Genomic DNA, 19,876 nt, shown 5'->3' on the forward strand with positions numbered 1-19,876 from the left:
TGCCTGGGGTCATTCTTTCCCTAGAGACACAAGAACAAGCAGGTGCTGCGGCTGCACAGCTGGATGTATTTTGATGTGAAATGCCTTCAGAGATGCCAAGAGCAGCTCCCTCCTCCTTGTCCTCCTGCCTGGGGTGCTCTGTGCAGGAGGGAACCTCAGGAGGTGTGGTGTCACCCCAGTGTGACTGTGCCATTGCCATCCATGTTGCCTACTGACATGGGATTTCCAGACTTGCAGGGAATTACCTGCATCCCCATGGGTCCTGTGGCTCCATGCTGGCCCTGGCAGCCTCTCCCCAGCCCCAGGAGCAGGCAGGTGTTCCCAGAGGCTATTCCTGGCCCTGAAGCAGCCTGGCACTCCTGTGGTGCTGTTGGTGTGTGCCAGTGGCACAGATGTCAGCCAGGGCCTGCATGCAGAGCAGCAGCTGTGGAGATGGGAGACTGATGCCACAGCCATCCAGGGATGTAAATGCCCCTGCGTGTCCCCAGCCCCACTGCCCCGGGAAAGGGTTGTGCTGACCATGTCCAGTTGGGCCTTGGTGTCCTCCTGGGCTCTGTCTGTGGGGATCCTGAGCTGTGCAGTGGTTTGCTGGAAGAGGTTCAGCACAGCCAGCTTGATCTGCCCCAGCAGCAGGGTCTTCTGGATGGCTGTGCTCTGGATGCGGGTCCAGCAGGACTCCTGGGGGACAGAGTGAGCCCCTGGCCACTGCCCTGTGTCCTTCTGCACCCCCCACGCCAGGCCAGGGGGACCCAGGAGTCCTGGCTGTGTATCCCCCCCCCATGCAGAGCTGCTGCTTTTTGGGCTTGTGGGTATCCTCAGCTCAGCCCAGAAGGGTGCAGCCCAACTTGGCACCTCCACCGCATTGGGCATCTCCCCTGTGCAGCACACCTGGGGTCTGTACTGCTGCCCCTCTCCCTGGGGGTCCTTGGGCACCCCACATCCCCCTTACCCACTGGAGCACATCTTGGCGGGCAGCCTCCAGGCGTGCGTGGAGCCGGGCCAGCTCGTTCCTGGTGCCCAGGAGCTGGGTGCTGGTCTCCTGACGGTACCGCTGGAGCCGTGCCCTGTCCTGGGCCAGCTGCTCCTGCCCGGCTTCTGCCTCCCGTGCCAGGGCTGCCCGCACCCCCGCGAGCACCCCGAAATGCACCAGCATGGTCGGCACGTCCTGGAACTGGGCAGCGGGAGGCGGCTGAGGCCACAGCGCTGGAGGGATGACCCCTCCAAAGGGCTTGGGGACACGCAGGGTGGCACCGCAGGAGCCCACGCTCACCTGCCCCATCGTGGCCAGCACGTCCTGCAGGTAGTCCCCGAAGGGCCGGAGGCTCCGCAGGCGCCGGGCCAGGCGCTCCCTGCGCCGCAGCAGCCGCTCCAGATCCCGCTGCAGCCGGGCGGCCTCAGCTCGCTCCGCCGCCGCCCGCGCCCGCTCCTCGCCCGCCCGGCGCAGCGCCCGCTCCCGCCGGGCCGCCACCGCCTGCGCCGTGGGCACGGGGTCAGCGGGCACCCTCCAGCCAGCCCGGCCCCGGCCCCCGGCCCGGCACCTTGAGGAAGGAGTCAAATCTGAGCACGGCGTCGCGGTGCTGCTCTCGCCTCCGGGCCAGCTGCTGCCGGCGCTGCGCCAGGCGCTGCATGCGCTGCTGGAACTCCTGTGGGATTGCAGGGTGTCGAGAGCATCGTCCCCTGCTTGTGCACTCCCGGCCCCCAGCCCGTGGGGAGCTGGGGACACGCCTGCCAGCCCCCTTGTCCCCACGGCACACCCGCAGCGCCCGGGGAGGGGACGCTCGGGGGGCTGGGGCCGCCCTCACCTGCCGCTGGTCCTGCAGCTCCCGCTCCGCCTCCGCCACCTCCCGCCTCTTCAGGAGCACACGAGTGGATGGCGGGAGCGTGGCGGGGTCCCGCGCTGCCACCGTCCTGCCACGGGCTGCGTGCAGCTCGGCCGGGCTGGGGAGGGAAAGCCTGGGCAGGGCATCCGCCACCGTGGCACGGGCAGGGCTCCCACGGGCCACCGCTGTCCGCGGGGCTCAGCGCGGGGAGCCTGGCCCGCTCCCCCGTGGGTGCAGGGGTTGTCAGGAGCCACACAGGCTTAGCCCTGCCTGCATTCATGTTCTTGCCCACCCCTCCCACTTCAGCCTCCCCTACTTGGAGCCCCGCAGCACCAGTGCTGTTCCCCAGGGAAGGACGAGTCACACCACAATCTCAGCTTTCTTGTTAGAACCCGGGGAATCCCCCTGCCTGCCCCTGCCCATGGCTGCAGTGTCCTCTCCTCCCTGGGAGCCTCAGCTGGGGACACTGCACGCAGCCAGTGGCACCCATCCTGGCAGTGGCACCCGGAGATGGGAACACAAACCGAGATCACGGGGCACGCAGGACATGCTGGCCTGGTTGCCAACCCTTTGGTCACCTGCCACGGGGAGGGCAGAGGGGTGTCACTCACAGCAGCCGCAGCTTGTCCCGGAAAGCCTCTCGCAACCGCTCCTCCAGCTCCGAGTCCATCTCGGCCGGTGCCTCCTCCTCGCCCAGGAGCCTGCGGGGGAGCTGGGACGGGACAGCCGAGGTGGTGGCAGCACAACAGAGTTGTCAGGGGCAGCCAGAGGCTCCCGCAGCTCCCTGGGATTTTTCTGGCTTGGCTCCGAGTGCCGCTGGGCATGGGGAATGCACCAGGGCTGCTTGCAGGGAGGCTCCCACTCTCAGCCCTCAAACCATCCCATCCTTCCACCCACACTCCATTCCCTCCAGCCCTCAGACCCCGCTCCAGCCCTGAGAACCCTCTGGCCCTTCAGAGACCACTGTGCACAGCCGGACCACAACCACCCCTCCCTGTCCCCCTCAGCCTGCTCCAGCTCCCACTGTTCTGATACCCCAGGGATGGCTCAGACCCCCTGACTTCACCCACGGTGCAGACCCTGCCTCTCTCTGCGTGTCCCAGGAGTACTTCCCTTCCACCACACGGGCCATCAGATCCCCTGTGATCCCGTGTGTGCTGTCAGGTCCCCTTTGTCCCCTCGTATGTGTGCTCATGGTCCCCTTACCCTACACCCACACTTGACAAGGAACAGATTAACTCCTGACTTGGACACAGAGAAACACTGCAGAAGGAATAGGGGAAAATATTTATAATACAAACAATTCAGCCTCCCCAGAGTCAGTGTCAGCCATGTCCTGCCCACACAGGCCTCATTTCTTCCCTTGTCACAGGACCACTGTGGCCCCACGGTGACTTTGTCCATCCCAGAGCTGCTCATGGGGACTGAGCCAGAATCCCACACAGGAATTTGAGTCCATCACAGGCATCAAAGTGAAGGGGTGGTCCCATGCTCTGCCTGTGCTGGGTGTCACCTTGTTTTAGGGACACCCAAGATAAGGAGGAAAATGGAAGAGGAGGGAAGAAATGGAGAAACATGGCTGGAGAAGGACGGAGTGAAACTGTGGAAGGGGCAGGTGGAGAGAGAGGTGGGAAGGCTCTGCCTGAAGTGTCCTGGGCCAGGACACTGACAGCCTGTGCTCAGCCACACACAGTGATGGCCTGCTTGATGCTGGATTCCAGCTGGAGCTCCGTGTGCTTCCTCAAGGAGGGACAGAAGCTATGAGCCTTGTGTCTCTCTCTTCCCTCACTTCCTGTGCAGAGACCCCACCATGGAGCTCATCATCGTCACCTACACAGGGCACAGAGCAGCAGCATCTCAGCTACAACAGCCATCAAGAATTCCTCCCTCCCTGGCAGCTGCTCTGGGAAGACCCAGAGCTCAGCAGGGAGCAGGTGGCTCCTCACCTTCTGTGAGGTGGTTCAGGTGAGCAGCCTGGGCCCTGCTCCCACCGACCAGCGCCATGGCCTCGTGCTCAGTGCAGCTGCTCAGGGCCTCCTCGCTCCCCTTCCCCTCCTCGTCATCTTCAGAGTCCACCAGCACTAAGACATCCCCTGAGTCTGCATTCCTGGCAACAGCAGAGCAAGCTGGATGAAAGGCTGAGGAGAGCCTGTTCCCTGCCCTACAGGAAGGCTGAGTAGTGATGCCATGAGGGACTGGGCTGAGGAATGCCAACTCACCTGAACGCAGCACCTGAACGGGAGAGAAAAGAGAGACAGCATTAGAAACTGTCCCTCTGGGAGTGCCACTGGTTTTACTGGACTGGACAACCCCTGCCAATCCTGCCTCCATGTCTGTGCCTCCCCCAGATGGTCACTGGCAGCCCCATGCAGAGGCACAGACGTGGAGGCACAGGCAACCCTGACTGACTCCAGCACACGGGGAGGGACAAATGGGTTAGGGATAGAGCCCCAGGAAGGAGGAACCAATCCCTACCTCTGAGGCACAAGAGGGGATTGTAGTACAACACAACCCCGGTGACGGTGAGAACAGTCAGGAGGGACAGGACCACCACAGCACCCACGACCCCAACGATGTTCACCGGCTCTGCAGAGAGGGGACACAGATGGATGAGGAATTCTCAGTGCAAGCCAAAGAGCACGTGTGCAGTGTCCCCAGGCCCTCCTGCCACAGCCCCACTCACGCTTCACCGTGAGGCAGACGAAGAGCTCCCTGAGCCCCACGGGGTTCTGGGCCTTGCAGATGTAGCAGCCGCCGTCAGTGCCCTGGGAGCAGTTCTGGATGGTGAGCCGGGACACGTTGCCCTCCTGGGCGATGAGGAACCTCCCCCCAGGCTGGATCTCCACCTCGGGCTGGGTGATGTCCCGGAGCCAGCTGAGCCGAGCTGCCGGGGTGCTCTCAGTCACCCGGCAGGTCAGGGTCACGTTGTCACCCACAAAGCAGGTCTGCGGGGGCTCCGATTCCAGGGAAGGGAGTTCTGAACAGCCCCGGGGGGAAAGGAAACAAAAACAGGAGTCAAGGATGGAATGGAGGCAATTAACATAACGAGCAATCAAGCTTCTGGCTGATTAACAATCATTAACAGAAGGGAGGCAGGCGGGAGTCTGGGAGTCAGTGCTATGGGTTTGGCATTTGGCTCACTCAGGAGCCTCCCAAGCAGTGACCTGAGCAGCTTTCATGGTGCTCAGTCCCTTCTGACATCTGTCTTCATATCCCCAGGGAAAAATGGCCTGAGGGTAGCCAGCAGGTAGATGGCAGAGAGGAGAAGAGCAGCCCAGGCATTACTTTCCTTGGGAACAGCAGAGCTCTTGTGAAGCCTTGACAACCCTTGGAGGATAAGCACAGTCCAGATTTGCATCAGCCACTCAGATCCCTGAGATGCCTGAAGGGCACACACAGCCCTTAAACCCACCCTTACCAAACCTCATCTCGAGCTGCCCACAGCCCCCAAACCACCTCTCACTTTCACACAGGTGTGTGGGAGCTTTCCACAGGTGAAAACACTGCTGGGGTGAAATTTGTTGGCCCCTGAAGATGGGCCCACAACACAGCTCACCTACAACTCTGCCGTGATGGATGTCAGCTGCAGGACATCTGTGCCTCAGGTGCCCTGCCATGCCTTCCCTGACCTCCTCAGTGCTCTGGAGAGCAGGGAATGACCACGATACCCACCTCCCCCACATTCACCACCTTCATTAGCAGTTAATGAGGCAGCAAATCCACTCACTTATCTCCACAGTGCAGGCAGGCTGCTCCTGCTTCACCACGTGGCTGCCCACACACTTGAAGACTTTTCGGTGGGAGAGGTGGGAGCTGTTCAGCGTCTCCACGTGGGTGTCTGAGGAGCTGGTGGAGCTGATGACCCAGCTGGAGTTCTCCAAATCTTGCCCCTCTTCTCTCCAGTGCAGGGTGGGGTGGGGGTACCCCCCGGGCCAGCTGCAGAACAGCTGCAGCATCAGCCCCGACGAGGAGCTCTCAGCCCAGCACTTTGGGGTTGCCTGTGGTGGATCTATCAGCAAGGACAGCACGTGGTCAGAAACACTTGCAGGGCTGGAATTCATTTGTCATCGTTCCCCTTGAAAACTCTTTCCTGTTTCCCTGCGAGTCTTGCTCCCTGACCTGCATCCCACAGCCCCAGGTGTGCACAGCTGTAAGTGACAGCCAGCAGGGACCAAGAGGGGCTGTCACAGTCCCCACAGCCAAGCCTTGAGGGAGGGAAAAAAATGATTGCTACAGCTTTATCCAATGGAAATGAGATTAACACAGCAGGAGAATTAAATCCCACTGCCCTGGTCCTCCTGGCACAGCTACCAGGCAGGGACACTGAGTCATCACTTGAAAGCAAGGCACAGTCCTGTTCCTTCCAAACGTGATCCACACATGTGCTGATTTAACAGCCAGAGGGATTCTGGACTCTGATCCAGGCAGAATTAACAGGCCATGCCCCTGTGTGTGCCTAATGCAGTGCTGAACAAAACCCCACCAAGAGATCAAACCAAAACAAGCCCCACACCAGCCAGAGGTGTCAGAGGGATGTCTGAGGCCTATTTTGGGGAGCATTTATTCAGAGGACTTTGAAATGACTTGAATTAATAAAAAAACCATCATGGCAAACCCTCGTGTGAGCTGCAAGAACACACCTTCCTGGAGCTTGTCTCTGCAGGAACTGTACACACACCTCAGGTGATCTTTGAAACCACCTAGCTCTGGCAAGAAAGTTCTCTGCAACACTCCCTGTGTCCCATCTCTGGGGAGGATCAAACTGATCCCAAACCCTGGCTGTGGTTAATAGTCCTGTCAGCCTCAACCAGCAGGAACTGCCCCACATTGGTGGGACACAGCCCATCCAGGATGTCCAGGTGGACACAGCCCCTCCAGGATGTCCAGCCAGAGCTGCACTTTGTGTGCTGACCTCAGGAACAGTCTCCTGAAGCCATCAGCTTTACATCCTGAACTCCCAGGCTCTCCCAGCACAGCTCTAAAGAAATCTGCTCCCACAAAGTTAACAAACCAAAAGCCCAAAAATCTCCACCCTCCCAAAACACCAGCAAAAAGGACCTGTTGTGGTTTGACCCACAGAAGAGCCAAGAGTTCTTGCATCAACCCACACACAGATGTGCCAAGGAATCCCTGGAGGTGTGGAACTGCACGTCTCCTTCACAGGTGCTTCCCATCCAAAACAAACACAGAACCACAGCCCAAGGCAGGGCTGCACCTTTGTCCTGTCACTAGAATGTTTACTGCTCGTGAGGTTTTCAAAGTGCAGTTTTAAAGAAAAAGAGAACATTTTGATGCCACCCATGGGATGGGCTGAAGACTGTCAGCTGGTTATTCCCACACAAAACCTCTACATATCCTGGGAGGCTCTTCCACAGCAGTGCCAAGTCCATGTCCAAAATTTGCTCCAGGCCAGGATAAGATGTTCCACCAACAGGACCTGCTACAGGTCAGAGGTTGAACTTCCAACTTTTGCTGATGCTTCTCCTGCTGAGCTAAAGCATCTCCAGAAATCTCCTTCTCACCTATCAAAGGCTATGCCACATCACTTTTGTTGTACTTGGAAATTAAGTGACACAATTAATTTCAGACTAACAAATGGAAGTCCAGAGTGCAGCACCAACACTTGGCACCCCATAAATATGTTCTGCTCCTGAGTGTTCTGCCCCAGTGCTCCAGATTTGGGGCTCCCCACTCCTCAGCCCAGTGCCTACAGATCTATTCTCTGAAGCAGCCTGGGGCTCAATCCTTCCACACCTCCATCTGCGCATTCCTTGTTGCAGGAAGAGAACTTTTACTCCTGTAAACTTACAAGAGGTTAATCTGTACAGAACAGGTGCAGTGTTTACACACAGGCAGAAGGAAGGAACACCCTGAAGGCAAACAGGTCTCACACATGGAAAGAACAGCAAGAAAGGAAAGGGCCAAGGGAGTACAGAGGGTCAAAATGCAGAGGATTTTCCCTCTTCTCAATCCTAAAGGGACTAAGAGTGGCACCAGATCTGGAGGGGGCTGTTCCCATGGAATACATGAGGCATCAGGGCAAAATAATGGTTCCCTGGCAGAAGCAGGAAGGATTAATTGGCAGGAGTGCTTTCCAGCCTGACTTCCACCTGTGCTCTGAACATTTCTAAGGGAATGAATGGATCAAATAGAGATGGAAAAGGGGGAGAGCACCAGAAGACACAGAGGGGCTGAAAGAACTGGCCTGTGCTGATGACAGGTACACTCTAAGGACACTGCTCCCACATAAACCTGAGGAACCCATGCTTCCATCAATGTAAGACTTCTCAGCAGGGAAGAGTTCTCCCACTAAAAGGATGGCCCAGCACATCTACCCCAAACAAGGGAAAGCAGACAGCAAGCTGCAGCCCCTACCCCAAGCTTTATGGAGACTCAAGTCAGCCAGACACTGAGGCAAAGGGTCCTCGTGGAATAGCTACAGAGAATGGAAGATGTGCCCAAAAACCCATTTATCACCAGCAATGAAAAAGAGACACAGCGAGGACTTGAGAGCTGCCATTTCCCCTGCATATGCCAGACCTGTGACAGGTCACTTGGACACACATTTTGGTGCTTGTGAGCGGATGTGACAGAGATTCTGCACCATAAAGCCGTTTGCACTTTCTAAATATTATTTTTCCATCGCTGCCAGATGAATTTGGGGATGTGGAAGGCGGAGGGGAGGAAGCTCAGCTGTGGGGATGACTTACTGGCCACCAGGAGCTGCACCCTGTGCTCATGGTCCGTCTTGTTCAGCACTTCCCTGCAGGTGTAGTTGCCCTCGTCCTGCACACGCAGCTCCGTGATGCTCAGGGAGCTGTTGTCCACCAGGGAAAAGCGGACGTCCGGGGGGAAGGAGACCCTCGAGGAGAAGAGAGGAGGGAAGGAGTGCGGATCCCCCTGGAACCAGACCACCTCGGTGGCTTCCTTGGACACGTTGCGGCACAGGAGCAGGATGCTTCCTCCCACCTGCCCAAAGACCACTTCATCCGTTCCTGCGAGAGAGAAGGGACGGCGTTAGGGATGGAGGGAATGGGCAAAGCCGCCTTCTGCAGCAAAGACCTGGACTGCTCATCTGCGTCAGCCCCCTGAGGTGCTTGTTAGGGGACTGCTGAGGGACCTCTGAGGTGACTAAAAACATCCAGCGCACACCAGGATCAGCAAAAGGGACGCAGCTCCCTGCTGCCCTCCCCTCAGCCCGCGCTACCTGCGGCCTCCCGGCGCGGCACCAGCCTCCAGAAGCAGAGGGCGAGGAAGAGGCGCGCGGGCGGCATCCCGCCGAGGCGCCGCATGGCTGAGTGCCGCCGCCAGCGCCCCGCGGGGGCGGTGCTGCCCGGCCGCCGCCCCGGCGAGAGGCCTGGGGAGGGCGGGCGTGCCCGGCCGGGGGGACCCGCCCGCCAGGGCCCGGGATGGGGTTTGTCCGTCCGGCGGGTCCCGCCGCCGCCTCACAACCGCCGCTTTGGGCGGCCGCCATCTTGGCACCCCCCACCCCCGGCGCCGCCCGCCATCTTGGGGTCACCTCACGCACCCCTCGGCCGCGTGGGGCGGCCCCAGCAGAGCGGGGCCGGCGCTGCCGCCCGGTGCCGCCCACGGTCGGGAGTGTTTGAACCGGAGAGAGCGGTGTGTGCTGAGCGGTGTGTGCTGAGCGGTGTGCGACCCTCGCATCCAGAGGGCTGCTCCAATCCACTCACTTAGAGACCCCCCACAAGCCGCGGAGCGGGAATAGCAGAGATAAACACTTGTTCCTCTGTGCAACCGCGCAGCGAGGACCGTGTCCACGCAACTATCCTCGGGTTTCTCCAGGACACCTTACACATGGCAACTTAGAAGCACCAAGGCGTGTGTGAAGCAGAGCGCTGAGACCCACAGGGTCGCCCCACTGGGCCCTGGTACATTAATTATTAATTAACCTAATTAGCGGTAGGGGCGACAGTGCTGGCCCAGGTAACCGGAGCTTGGCCGGGCCCCCTCGGCTCCGCCTGGGGGCGCCATACAGCTGGCGCGAGGGAGGCCGGCGGTGCGTCTCCACCAATGGGAGGGGAGCATAGCGGCGTCTCCACCAATGGGAGGGGAGCATAGCGGCGTCTCCACCAATGGGAGCGGAGGGGGGCGGTGCCTCCGCCAAGGGACACGGGCAGCCCGGAGCCGCCGCCGCCGCAGCCACGAGCGTCGCCATGCCGGTGGACCTGGCCAAGTGGGACGGGCCGCTGAGCCTCGCCGAGGTGGAGCAGAAGCCGGCGCACCCGCTGAGGGTTAAGTATGGCTCCGTGGAGATCGACGAGCTGGGCAAGGTGCTCACGCCCACTCAGGTAAGCAGACCCGGCCCTGCGCGCGGGGGTGGCGCGGCAAAATGGCGGGATGCGGTCGGGCCTCTTGCGCTGTCGCTCCGGCAGCTGCCGCCGGAGCTTCTCCGCAGAGGGATGCAGGGGCCGAGAGAGGGGCTCAGCTGTGGGGGCGGCCGTGCCGCAGGAGAGAAGGCCCGTGGCTCTCACAGCCAGGGCGAGCTGGCACGAACGGCCTTGAGCCGCTCGGGGTGGCTGCCAGCGCAGGTCGTGCCGGCCCTGTGTGCAGGGCAGGTGGCTGGCGCTGACAGCGGCGCCGGTGCTCACGCGGTCATCCCTGCAGGTCCAGCATCGCCCCACCAGCATCGAGTGGGACGGCTGCGATCCCCAGAAGCTTTACACCCTGGTTCTCACAGACCCTGATGCGCCCAGTCGAAAGGACCCAAAGTTCAGGTAATGGGGATGGACAGCTCCGTGGCTTGCTTGGGGAAAAAGGAGCATCTCTCTTGGGCTGAGCAGAGGCTTAAGGAGGAGGTGGGACTGTGCTCCGCCTAAGGTGCAGCTGTGGAACTGTGGCTTGTCATAGAAATTGTGTCCTTGCATCTCTCCTTGAGCCAGGGACAGCATGGGGAGGAGCAGCTGCTCTTATCAGGGATGCTCAAAGGTCTGTTGTAGCTGGAGCAGCACAGCATTTACTGCTTGCTCTAATTTAGCACGTATATGAGTTGGAATTAGGTCTTTGCTGGCAGCAGAATCTTAAATCTGGGACCAGCTCACCTTCCCCAAGTCAGCCTGAGCAGTGTGTGGAATCCCCACCCTCACAGATCAGGCTGTGGGTTTCCTGCAGCCACGTGGAGCTTGTTTTGGCTGTGCATCCCTACAAAGCGGTGCCTGCTCTGGGACTGGTGTTCTTCGGGTTTGGCAAACCAGGAGTGACAGCTCTTTGTTTACCCCGTGCTGACAGCCTCATGGAGAAGCAGCAGCTCGGAGTGACAAAGGGGGTTCTTATCTGCAGCTCTGCCAGTTTGATTGTTCTGTGCCTTCTCCTTTCAGGGAGTGGCATCACTTCTTGGTGACCAACATGAAAGGCAACAACGTGGGCAGCGGGACCGTGATGTCGGATTATGTTGGCTCCGGGCCTCCCAAGGGAACAGGTCGGTACCTGCAGCAGTTCCCAGGTGCTGCTACCTGGATCACACCCAGTGCAGAAGGGTGGGGGGGAAGCCTGCAGGAAGCTGCCCGTGGGAACGATCCGTGCGGGATTGCTGGGGCTGCACCTAGCAGGGATCCAGCCTATCTGGTGCGTGTGCCCTAAGCCCCATCCATCACCCTTAGCCAGCTGCGGGGTCAGCTGGCAGCGCGGGCGGTGACGCTTCCCTCCCCGCAGGGCTGCACCGCTACGTGTGGCTGGTGTACGAGCAGCCCCAGCAGCTGGCCTGCAGCGAGCCCGTGCTGTCCAACCGCTCCGGGGACAAGCGCGGCAAGTTCAAGGTGGCCGCCTTCCGCAGCAAGTACGGGCTGGGGGCGCCGGTGGCGGGCACCTGCTACCAGGCCGAGTGGGACGACTACGTGCCCAAGCTCTACGAGCAGCTCTCGGGGAAGTAGGGCCAGGGCCCGTGGGCACCGCAGCACCCGCGGGTGGGGCCGGGCACGGCGCTGTAGTTCTGTTCTCTTAACGAGTTGAACCCGAGTGTCCCGCTCTGACCGCTGGCAATGTCACCGTCCCTGCTCCGTGTCCCTGTGTTCAGGCCTGTGCTGATGCTTGTGGTATCCTAGCTAGAGAGCTGCTGATGGGTGTCCCTGGCTCCAACCTGACCTGCTTAGGGGAATTAAAAGCCTTTGTGAATTAGCGTCAATTCAGGGGGTCTCTGCTGTCTTGGGATGGCTTGAGGTGGCAGGGGTGTGGGTACACAACCACTTTGGGGTGGGTGCTGGCTGTGGAGACTCTTTTCCAGGAGAGGAGAGGGCAGTCAAAGGGAAACTTGCTCCCCTTTTTTTTCTTTTCCCCTTCCTACATTTGGCCAGTGCCTCCACATCACCACTACAGTAGTGAAGGTGCAGCTCGAGGGGGAGGCAGGAGCTGGCCTAGAGCACTTCCTTCTGTTCTCTGCTGCTGCTCAAAGCTGAGACCACTTTGTTCTGTTCAGTCCTGTGGTGACCTGCCCTGTGCTCACAGTGCAATTAAAAATTTCCCAAGGTCCTTGGTGTGCTTGGTTGTCTTCTTGGGGGGGGATGAGGGCAGTGCTCAGGGAGCAGTGGGTGGTGGTGTGTTCCTGGGAGGAGGCTGGACCTTGTGCCCAGCACTCCCCATTCCTGGGACTCACTGATGCTGGAGGGACACAGCTCAGAGCCATCATGTCTTTATCTTAAAAACATTCCCAGCCTTCAGTTCCTTCCCAAGGCATCTCCCCTCACTCCCAGATCGGTGGGGGTTCCTTCCCTCCACAGGAGCTCCCACATCACCACAGAAGATCTGACACCCCAACAGTCTGGGCACCACCAGCTTCCCTGACCTGAAGCCACTTCCCAGCCCAGCTGCAGGTCCCAGGTTCTTCCTGCTGTTCCAGCAGCTTTGCAGTGAGGCCTGGGGGTGTCTCCTGAGTGCCTAGATCAGAAATGAGCCTTTGATAGAGCCTGATGGCTATAAAAAGGTAAAAAAGGTGAAGGCAGTGCAATTCAGCTTCATGGAATCAAGAGCCTTCCCCCTTTTTTTCAAGCTGCTGTATCAAAGCTCTGCAGTGACATGGTCTGACAAACAGGAATCAGCAGCACCCCTGAGAAAATTGGGGATTCCAGAACTCAGGTGGATGGTGCTGCCCCCAGGGCAGTTTTACCAGGCCAGCAATTAAAACATTTCAAGAGGATGGATGGTTTTCCAGGAAAACAGCCCCAGCTACTCCAGACCAAGGCCCACCAGAGTTAAGGCTGGAACAGGGCTCACAAGGCTGATCCATGCTGGGACTGCTCGGGCTGGGAGGAGAACATTAAAAAAATGAAAATTACCCTAAAAACCTCCACTGTCAGGAAACCAAGCCCTGCCCAGGCTCAGGGACACCAGTGGAATGTGTCCCCTCCCCATCCCCACCTTGCACCTGTGCTGGGCCACGAGCCACCCTTCCCACAATGACACAGCCAGGCATTGTGATGAACACTTTTATTTACAAATATAATTAAAAGCTCTGACAGTTATTCATGCTCTTCCCTGGAATCTGAAAAATGTTTTTGTTGTTTTGTTGGTTTTTTTGTCCTTTTTTTTGTTGGTTTTTTTTTTTAAAGTGCATGCAAAAGAAGTAAAGCCTTTTTTTTTTCTCTTTTTATTGTAAGAAAATACACAGTTTGAAAGTGTGAATAATGCAATATTTATGACCAAGATCATGAGGTTGGGGGTGGACTTGGGGGAGGAACAAAAAAAAACCCCCCAAAAAACAAATAAAAGAAAAACTGAAAAGGGCTGGGATGATCTAACAGACAGTGTTGAGCTCCAGAACAGAACTGGAGAGTGGGGGGTGGCTGGAGCAGGAAGGGAGGGGGGGAAAGAAGTAAAAAAATTTTTGATCAGAGAAACAGTTAAAATACAATATGAAAATAAGTAAAAGCTCTCCTTAAATTCCTTCTATACACAAAATACACGATTTGACAAAGCCCAATTTGTGCTACTGGGATCCTGTGGGCTCATTTAAGTGTATTCACATTCTCTGCGACAGCAGAAAATGATTTATGATACAATCAAGAATATGCCCAGGGGCCAGGGCTCGTCCCTGCTGCCCCGGCATGGTTCTCCTAAAAATCACCACGTCGTCGCCCGCCCCTCCCCACCCCCAAAAAAGTAATAATATGTCACCACTGATATGTACAGCACGATTAAGTTTTTTTTCTGTAAAATGTATCAAATTTTTTTTCAATCTTTAATAAAATTTTTTTTATTATTATTATTTAATTATTCCTGATGAATAAATACCAAAAAAATAAAAATAAAATAAAATTATGCAGCAGCTAGTTAAGGTAAGGCTGCGGATTCAGTCTCTCTCCCCCTGGGATCATAGATATCTTTTAATTATTAATATTTTTTTGCTTGTACTTTCATTGATTGGTGGTAAAATGAGTGATTGCTCAGAAGCAACATACATCCACTTGGTGGCTTTTTTTTTATGTTGGTTTTTTTTTTTTTTTTCTCCATTAAAATTGTCTCCAAAGTTTTCACTGAAACATTTTTAATCATTGCACAGAGACATCAATACTGTGACATACTATGGAAAAGACTGCCAGGAGCTGTCCTGCACCGGGACGTGACGGGGGAAAGGGGCCCCTGATGGATAAGAATATACAGGCACTGGTCCGACACGATGTCAGTAAGAGAGACAGAAAGAGAGAGAGCACGCCCGTCAACATGGGGAATGTTGGGTTTGCAAGTTTTATCCTTACTTTGTTTGCTTTCTGTGGTTTTTGTTGGTTTTTTTTTTTTTTTAATGGCAAAGAAATTTAACCTCATCTATAGTCCTCCTTGGGATATTCTAACGTGACCAAATTCCCAAAGCCCATCCGCAGGCTCTCCATGTCAAACGTCTCAATCTCTCGCTCCTGCCTTTCCAACAGAAACTTGATCCTCTCGCTGCGTTCCTTCTGGAGGGCGGCGAGCTCCTCTTCGATCTGCAAGGAGCACAGTCAGCAGCCCCCAGCACAGCTCCTGCCTGCCCGTGTCCCCAAAACCCCCTGTGCAAGGAGCACAGTCAGCAGCCCCCAGCACAGCCCCAGCCTGTGTCCCCAAAACCCCCTGTGCAAGGAGCACAGCCAGCAGCCCCCAGCACAGCTCCTGCCTGCCCTGAGTCCCCAAAACCCCCTCTGCAGGGAGCACAGCCAGCAGCCCCCAGCACAGCCCCAGCCTGCCCTGAATCCCCAAAACCCCCTGTGCAAGGAGCACAGCCAGCAGCCCCCAGCACAGCTCCAGCCTGCCCTGAGTCCCCAAAACCCCCTGTGCAAGGAGCACAGCCAGCAGCCCCCAGCACAGCCCCAGCCTGAGTCCCCAAAACCCCCTGTGCAAGGAGCACAGTCAGCAGCCCCCAGCACAGCCCCAGCCTGAGTCCCCAAAACCCCCTGTGCAAGGAGCACAGTCAGCAGCCCCCAGCACAGCCCCAGCCTCCCCCTGTCCCCAAACCCCCCTCTGGAATGTACCTTCTGTTCCAGGTGTGCCCTGCGCAGCGACACCCGTTGCTCCAGCTTCTGGAGCTCCCTTTCGTGCTGTGCTTCTGTCTGCATCTTTATTTTGCTCTGGTAGGCGTTGAGCAGCTCCATCTCCTGCTGGAGTTGCAGTCTCAGGGCTTGGCATTCTGCTTCCTGGGCCTCGTCCAGCCGGAGCTGTGAGAGCATTGGGAAAACAAGGCTCAAACCCCGGCTGGGAATCCCTCTGCTCCCACACAAGTCACACACCACTCTTTCTTCCCAAAGCCGCTGGTGTTGGTGGCAGAGGGAGAAAGCAGGAAAGGCTTCCTGAGCAGCAGCTGCTCTGCTCACACTGAGGCAGAGCCTCAGAAGATCCAGTCCTAAACCCCAGCACACGAGGGGAGCAGGGGAAAGATGCGTGTTCCACAGGACACTTATTCCAAGAGGGAACGTGCCACCTGATGAGTTGTTTAAAGAGTTTTTATAATTCAGTGGCTGGAGAAGTGCCCCCCAGGGTGCTGCCAAGCCCCAGAGCCCCCTGCACGTACCGCCTGCGAGGCCATCATCTCGTTGATGCTCTGCTCGTACTGCTCGGCCAGGATGGCGAGCTTCCGTGTCTGCTCGTCCTTCAGGCTCTTCAGAATTGTCTTGTGCTCACTCTTTGGAGTTACTTCCAGCTGGTGATTCTTCAGTGCTTTGTACTGCTTAGTTTGCACTTTGCATGTGTCCTGGAACTGCTTTTTGATCTGCATTTCCATAGCCTGCCAAGGAAGGAACGATGTGAAGAGCACGAAGGACTTTGGGAATGGAGAGTTTGTGGTACGTCCACATGGGTGGGGTGGTGGGAACCACAGCTCCCCTGTGCGTGCTTCCCACACGGACTAACCAGCAGCAGCAGCTCAGGCCCTGCTGCAGCCTGGCCAGGAACAGCACCCACTCAGCCCTCCTCAGCCCAGGGCACTGCCCACTTCCTGCAGATCACCCAGCCCATCACCTGCCTCCCAAAACATATCTGCTTTTTCACAGCATCATTCCCCTTCCATGTCTTTCCCACCTCAACCTTGCACTATGTGGAGGCTGCAGACCTAAGAACTAGCAAAGGTGTGACAGAGTGACAGCAATGTGCCTTCTCTCTGGTGACCAGTGACCCCAGGGAACAGCTGGAGCTGTGGAAGGGAGGTTGAGGCTGGTTGTCAGGAAAAGGTTCTTCCCCCGGAGGGTGCTGGGCACTGCCCAGGCTCCCCAGGGAATGGGCATGGCCATGAGGCTGCCAGAGCTCCAAGGGCATCTGGAAAATGGCCCCAGGGATGCACAGGGTGGGATTGCTGGGGTGTCTGTGCAGGGCTGGGATTTGGACTCCATGATCCCTGTGGGGCCCTTCCCACTCAGGATGTTCTGTGATTCTGTGACACTGGGAGGAGGAACACACCTCTACCACAGAGAGCAGCTCAGAGGTCTGTAAGCACACTGGGGTGTGCACAGAGCTCAGAACACACTCAGAGTGCTCTGTGTTCTCTCTGGACTCTGAAAGCACCACAAACCCTCCGGCCTCATCATTCTAAGCTGACACCAGTGAGGGCCTGAACAACACACAGCTTTGTCAGGAGCGACTTCTGTAACACTTTGCTTAGGACTGGACTATTTTACAACAGCCTCAATTAGCACAGCACTTTAAAAAACCCCTGTGAGCTGTGGTCTATCCCAGCCCACAACTCTCCTTATCCGGAGCTGCTCTGTGCAAAGGGAGAGCACAGGGTGTGGAGAGCGGTGGTCCCACAGCACAGGTACTGCATGGAGGACAGAGGCTGCAGGAGAAGGAAAACTTGCAGCACCTTCAGGTTCTTTGGTTGCTGCCGGAGCTCCATGAAATGCTTCCTGTGCAGCTCCCGCTCGCGCCGCTTGTTGTACTCCAGCTGGTTCTCGAGCTCAGTCTGGTGCTGCAGCCGGATGAGGTCCATGCGCAGCTTCTGCAGCGTGTGCAGCTGCCGGTACTCCAGCTCCCGCGTGGACTCGTCGTGCCGGATCAGCATGGCGTGCTCCATCTCCTTCTGCGTCCGCTTCTTGTTCAGCTCCTGCACACACACACACAGCTGAGCGGGCAGCCCTGGCTGCAGGCTCCTGCTCACTGCTCTGCACAGCAGCAGGGACTTGGTGTGTCACAGGGAAACACAAACCCAGCAGCACCAGGGGATGCTAGGAGTGACCACCCAGTGACCATCCATCCCATCCATCCATCCATGGCCCCACGAGTCCCCAGCAGGTGGCACCAGGACCCCACACAAGCTCTCCGTGCCTGCAGAAACTCGCAGCAGCTTTCAATGAACACATCCCAGAGTGCTCAGGGCTGGGCTGATGGAATTGGGGATCTTGTCTGGTTTCAATTCCCCTGTGCCCCTGGTGGGCACTGGGGATGAGCTCCCCCTTCCATCACCTGCACTAGAGTGGCCAAAGCAGAGGTCAACGGCTCTAACACCAGGTCAGATGAGAAGGTGAATTGTCCAGGTGGCATTTTTACCAAGGTGCAGCTCGTTTTTAAAACGAGGCTGGAGCCCGATGCTCAGAGGGCTTTGCAGTGTTCACCAAGAGCTCCTGCACAGGGTGTCCACAGTCCAGGATAACCTTCCCCAAGCCACAAGCCCAGGAAGGGGAAGACACCAGTTCCCTCCCTGATTATTGCACGTATTTGTGTCTCAAGGTGTCAGCCACACCCCGAGCAGCACGGAGCTGACTCCAGCTGTACCCCTTCACAGATGGCACCGGTGCATCCCTGATCCCGGCTCAGGTTACAGCCTCCGGCTGTGCTCCGTGCTGCACCAGCCAGGCACAGCAGGGCTGCCCCACCCCACACCGTGCCCAGCCCAGGGCTGCCTCAGCCTAACGGGTTTCTGCAGGAGAAGCAAAAAAATGTAATTATTCTGAGCTGCTGCTCACATGTGGTAATCCTGTTCTAACTCTCAACAGGAGCACCTGCAAGCTTCAGCCCCTGTGGCTGCTACACCTGGGACAGGTTTGAGCTGAGAGGATGGGGAAGGAAACAGGGCCAGGGTTTCCCTCTGCCCTCTTGGCCCTAAGGGTGTAGCATGTGTTTACATTTAAGCAAAACTTGACCCCTGACAGCCAAGATTGAAATTTACATGTACTGATGTGCCAAAATGACTTCCCACTGGCACAGAGGCAGGTGGGGCACTGACCAGGCACAGCTGTGGCACATGTGCCTTCACCCCAGGATAGCTCAGCCAGCCTCTCCCAAGCCTATTCCACACCTGATTTCAGTTCACACAGCATAAACACACACAGTCATTCCACTTCCCTCAAACACTTTCCCATTTGCACAAAAACAGCATCTGTGGTTAGTTAAAATATGGAAAACACATTTTGTGTTTTCCAAATAACACAAGTGTTATTTACTTCAGGTGACCCAAGTAGTTAGTACTGGCACATTTGAATTAGTAGGGGTGTAATTTTCAGGGAATAAAAACTCGGATCATTCTGAAAATTAGGTCTCTCATGAGAGCTTAAATGCAGGAGGTCAGAGGTGTGTTCCTGGTTAAACGTCATGCTAGGTAACTGAACTCTGTTCTCATCCCTGCCACAGAGCTGACACGCTGTGATAAGGGTGCTCAAATCTGAATTTTTGGAGTCAATAGTTTTGAGGGTGCCTGGGTTAAGATATCTGGATCTCAGCAAAGCAGCTAAGCAGCCCCTGGCACATCTGGACCCAAGAGCAGCAAAGCTCTGAACATCTACAAATTTTACTGGAAAGCCTGAGGATAGCAGGTCAAACACAATTTTTGACCATGCCTTACTCAGTTTTCACTAGAACACCCTCTCATCTGACAGTCTTTATCCAAAAATAACATCAATGAAGGATTCAGATACTACAGTGATGGCCACAGGAACATCTCCAAGTGGAAACTCTTTCTCCAAAGTGATGTTTGACCACCTTGATGCAAGGAGCAAAAACCAACGAGGGGAAGCAGGGTGTGAAAAGCTGCTCCTTGACAACCCACATCCCCATCCCACGGCTCTCCCCACAGCCCAAACTGGGGCAGGACCCCCAAACCCAACACTGAGGAGCTGGGATGAGGCATCAGGCCCAGAGGAGGGGCCCACAGGGTGTTTCTGTCTGCAGTCAACGCTGCCATCCCTCAACTGATCACAGCAGCCACAGCTGCAGGGAAAACCATTTCCCAAAACATATTTTCTTACATTTTTCTCAGTTCTGTTTAGCAACTAGAAACATGAAGACCTAAGTTGAGCCAAGACACGAAGCTAAGGCAGTTTAAAAAGGCTGGGAGAGAAGTGAGGAGTGCCATACTTCCCGAATGTTCTGCTGCTCCATCTCGTGCCTCTTGATCATCGTTTTTCTCTTGAAGAAACGGCAGTTTTTGTCGTAGTAGAGTCTCTGCTGGCTGAGAAGCTGGGCCTCCTCTTCAGCCTGTGTGTGCTGCAGGTTCTCTTTGTGTTTGGATATCCTTTCTTGCTTCTCTTTCTTGGGTGTGCTGTGGTCCTCATTCATTTCCTGCAGGGTCAAAGCAAGGCTTCCCTTAGCACCACAGTGACACAGGACATGGGGGACCTTCCTGGCTCCTCCTCTGCCATTCAGTTCATGAAAGG

At 56.7% G+C, this 19,876-nt stretch overlaps 4 protein-coding genes across 8 annotated transcripts in view; 1 reads left to right on the plus strand and 3 right to left on the minus strand.

The window, feature by feature from the left end:
- Positions 1-143: 143 nt before the first annotated feature.
- On the minus strand, positions 144-2,603 carry CFAP73 (cilia and flagella associated protein 73). Of its 2 annotated transcripts, none has more exons than XM_068208934.1 (7): positions 2,432-2,603; positions 1,803-1,938; positions 1,539-1,643; positions 1,271-1,471; positions 950-1,189; positions 520-678; positions 144-424 (listed from the first exon to the last, which is right to left on the minus strand). In XM_068208934.1, the coding sequence occupies exons 1-7, from the start codon at positions 2,488-2,490 to the stop codon at positions 329-331; spliced, it is 996 nt and encodes a 331-aa protein (XP_068065035.1). In that variant the 5' UTR covers positions 2,491-2,603; the 3' UTR covers positions 144-328. The 2 variants fall into 2 exon arrangements, with proteins under 2 accessions (XP_068065035.1, XP_068065036.1); XM_068208935.1 differs by having other exon boundaries at positions 950-1,171; positions 2,432-2,599.
- Positions 2,604-2,810: 207 nt separating this feature from the next.
- On the minus strand, positions 2,811-9,294 carry VSIG10 (V-set and immunoglobulin domain containing 10). Its single transcript, XM_068208945.1, is given in 10 exon segments — positions 2,811-3,650; positions 3,767-3,927; positions 4,040-4,052; positions 4,296-4,406; positions 4,504-4,797; positions 5,548-5,829; positions 8,531-8,815; positions 9,028-9,130; positions 9,132-9,240; positions 9,242-9,294. Coding segments are annotated over 10 exon segments (1,500 nt in total). The 3' UTR covers positions 2,811-3,561.
- Positions 9,295-9,934: 640 nt separating this feature from the next.
- On the plus strand, positions 9,935-12,301 carry PEBP1 (phosphatidylethanolamine binding protein 1). Its single transcript, XM_068208940.1, has 4 exons — positions 9,935-10,129; positions 10,446-10,555; positions 11,156-11,256; positions 11,490-12,301. Exons 1-4 carry the CDS (start codon positions 9,995-9,997, stop codon positions 11,705-11,707), a joined length of 564 nt encoding a protein of 187 aa, XP_068065041.1. The 5' UTR covers positions 9,935-9,994; the 3' UTR covers positions 11,708-12,301.
- A 2,240-nt stretch (positions 12,302-14,541) lies between these two features.
- TAOK3 (TAO kinase 3) overlaps positions 14,542-19,876 on the minus strand; it is a 74,665-nt gene continuing 69,330 nt past the window's right edge. For all 4 annotated transcript variants that reach the window (XM_068208916.1, XM_068208913.1, XM_068208914.1 and 1 more), the window contains 5 exons: positions 19,578-19,781; positions 17,092-17,331; positions 15,808-16,020; positions 15,272-15,454; positions 14,542-14,749 (listed from right to left, as the gene is read on the minus strand). In XM_068208916.1, coding sequence (XP_068065017.1) covers positions 14,588-14,749; positions 15,272-15,454; positions 15,808-16,020; positions 17,092-17,331; positions 19,578-19,781 — 1,002 coding nt within the window. In that variant the 3' untranslated portion in view covers positions 14,542-14,587. The remainder of the gene's footprint in view (positions 14,750-15,271; positions 15,455-15,807; positions 16,021-17,091; positions 17,332-19,577; positions 19,782-19,876) is intronic.

Source organism: Anomalospiza imberbis, chromosome 18, assembly GCF_031753505.1.
Source record: "Anomalospiza imberbis isolate Cuckoo-Finch-1a 21T00152 chromosome 18, ASM3175350v1, whole genome shotgun sequence".
Lineage (NCBI taxonomy): Eukaryota > Metazoa > Chordata > Aves > Passeriformes > Viduidae > Anomalospiza > Anomalospiza imberbis.

Coding starts and splice junctions, on each gene's coding strand:
- PEBP1 (XM_068208940.1), top strand. CDS start 9,995: ATGCCGGTGGACCTGGCCAAGTGGGACGGGCCGCTGAGCCTCGCCGAG. Junction 10,556..11,155: donor CGAAAGGACCCAAAGTTCAG/GTAATGGGGATG, acceptor TTCTCCTTTCAG/GGAGTGGCATCACTTCTTGG. Junction 11,257..11,489: donor CGGGCCTCCCAAGGGAACAG/GTCGGTACCTGC, acceptor CCCTCCCCGCAG/GGCTGCACCGCTACGTGTGG.
- CFAP73 (XM_068208934.1), bottom strand. CDS start 2,490: ATGGACTCGGAGCTGGAGGAGCGGTTGCGAGAGGCTTTCCGGGACAAG. Junction 1,644..1,802: donor AGCTGCAGGACCAGCGGCAG/GTGAGGGCGGCC, acceptor GCAATCCCACAG/GAGTTCCAGCAGCGCATGCA. Junction 679..949: donor GCCAAGATGTGCTCCAGTGG/GTAAGGGGGATG, acceptor TCTGTCCCCCAG/GAGTCCTGCTGGACCCGCAT.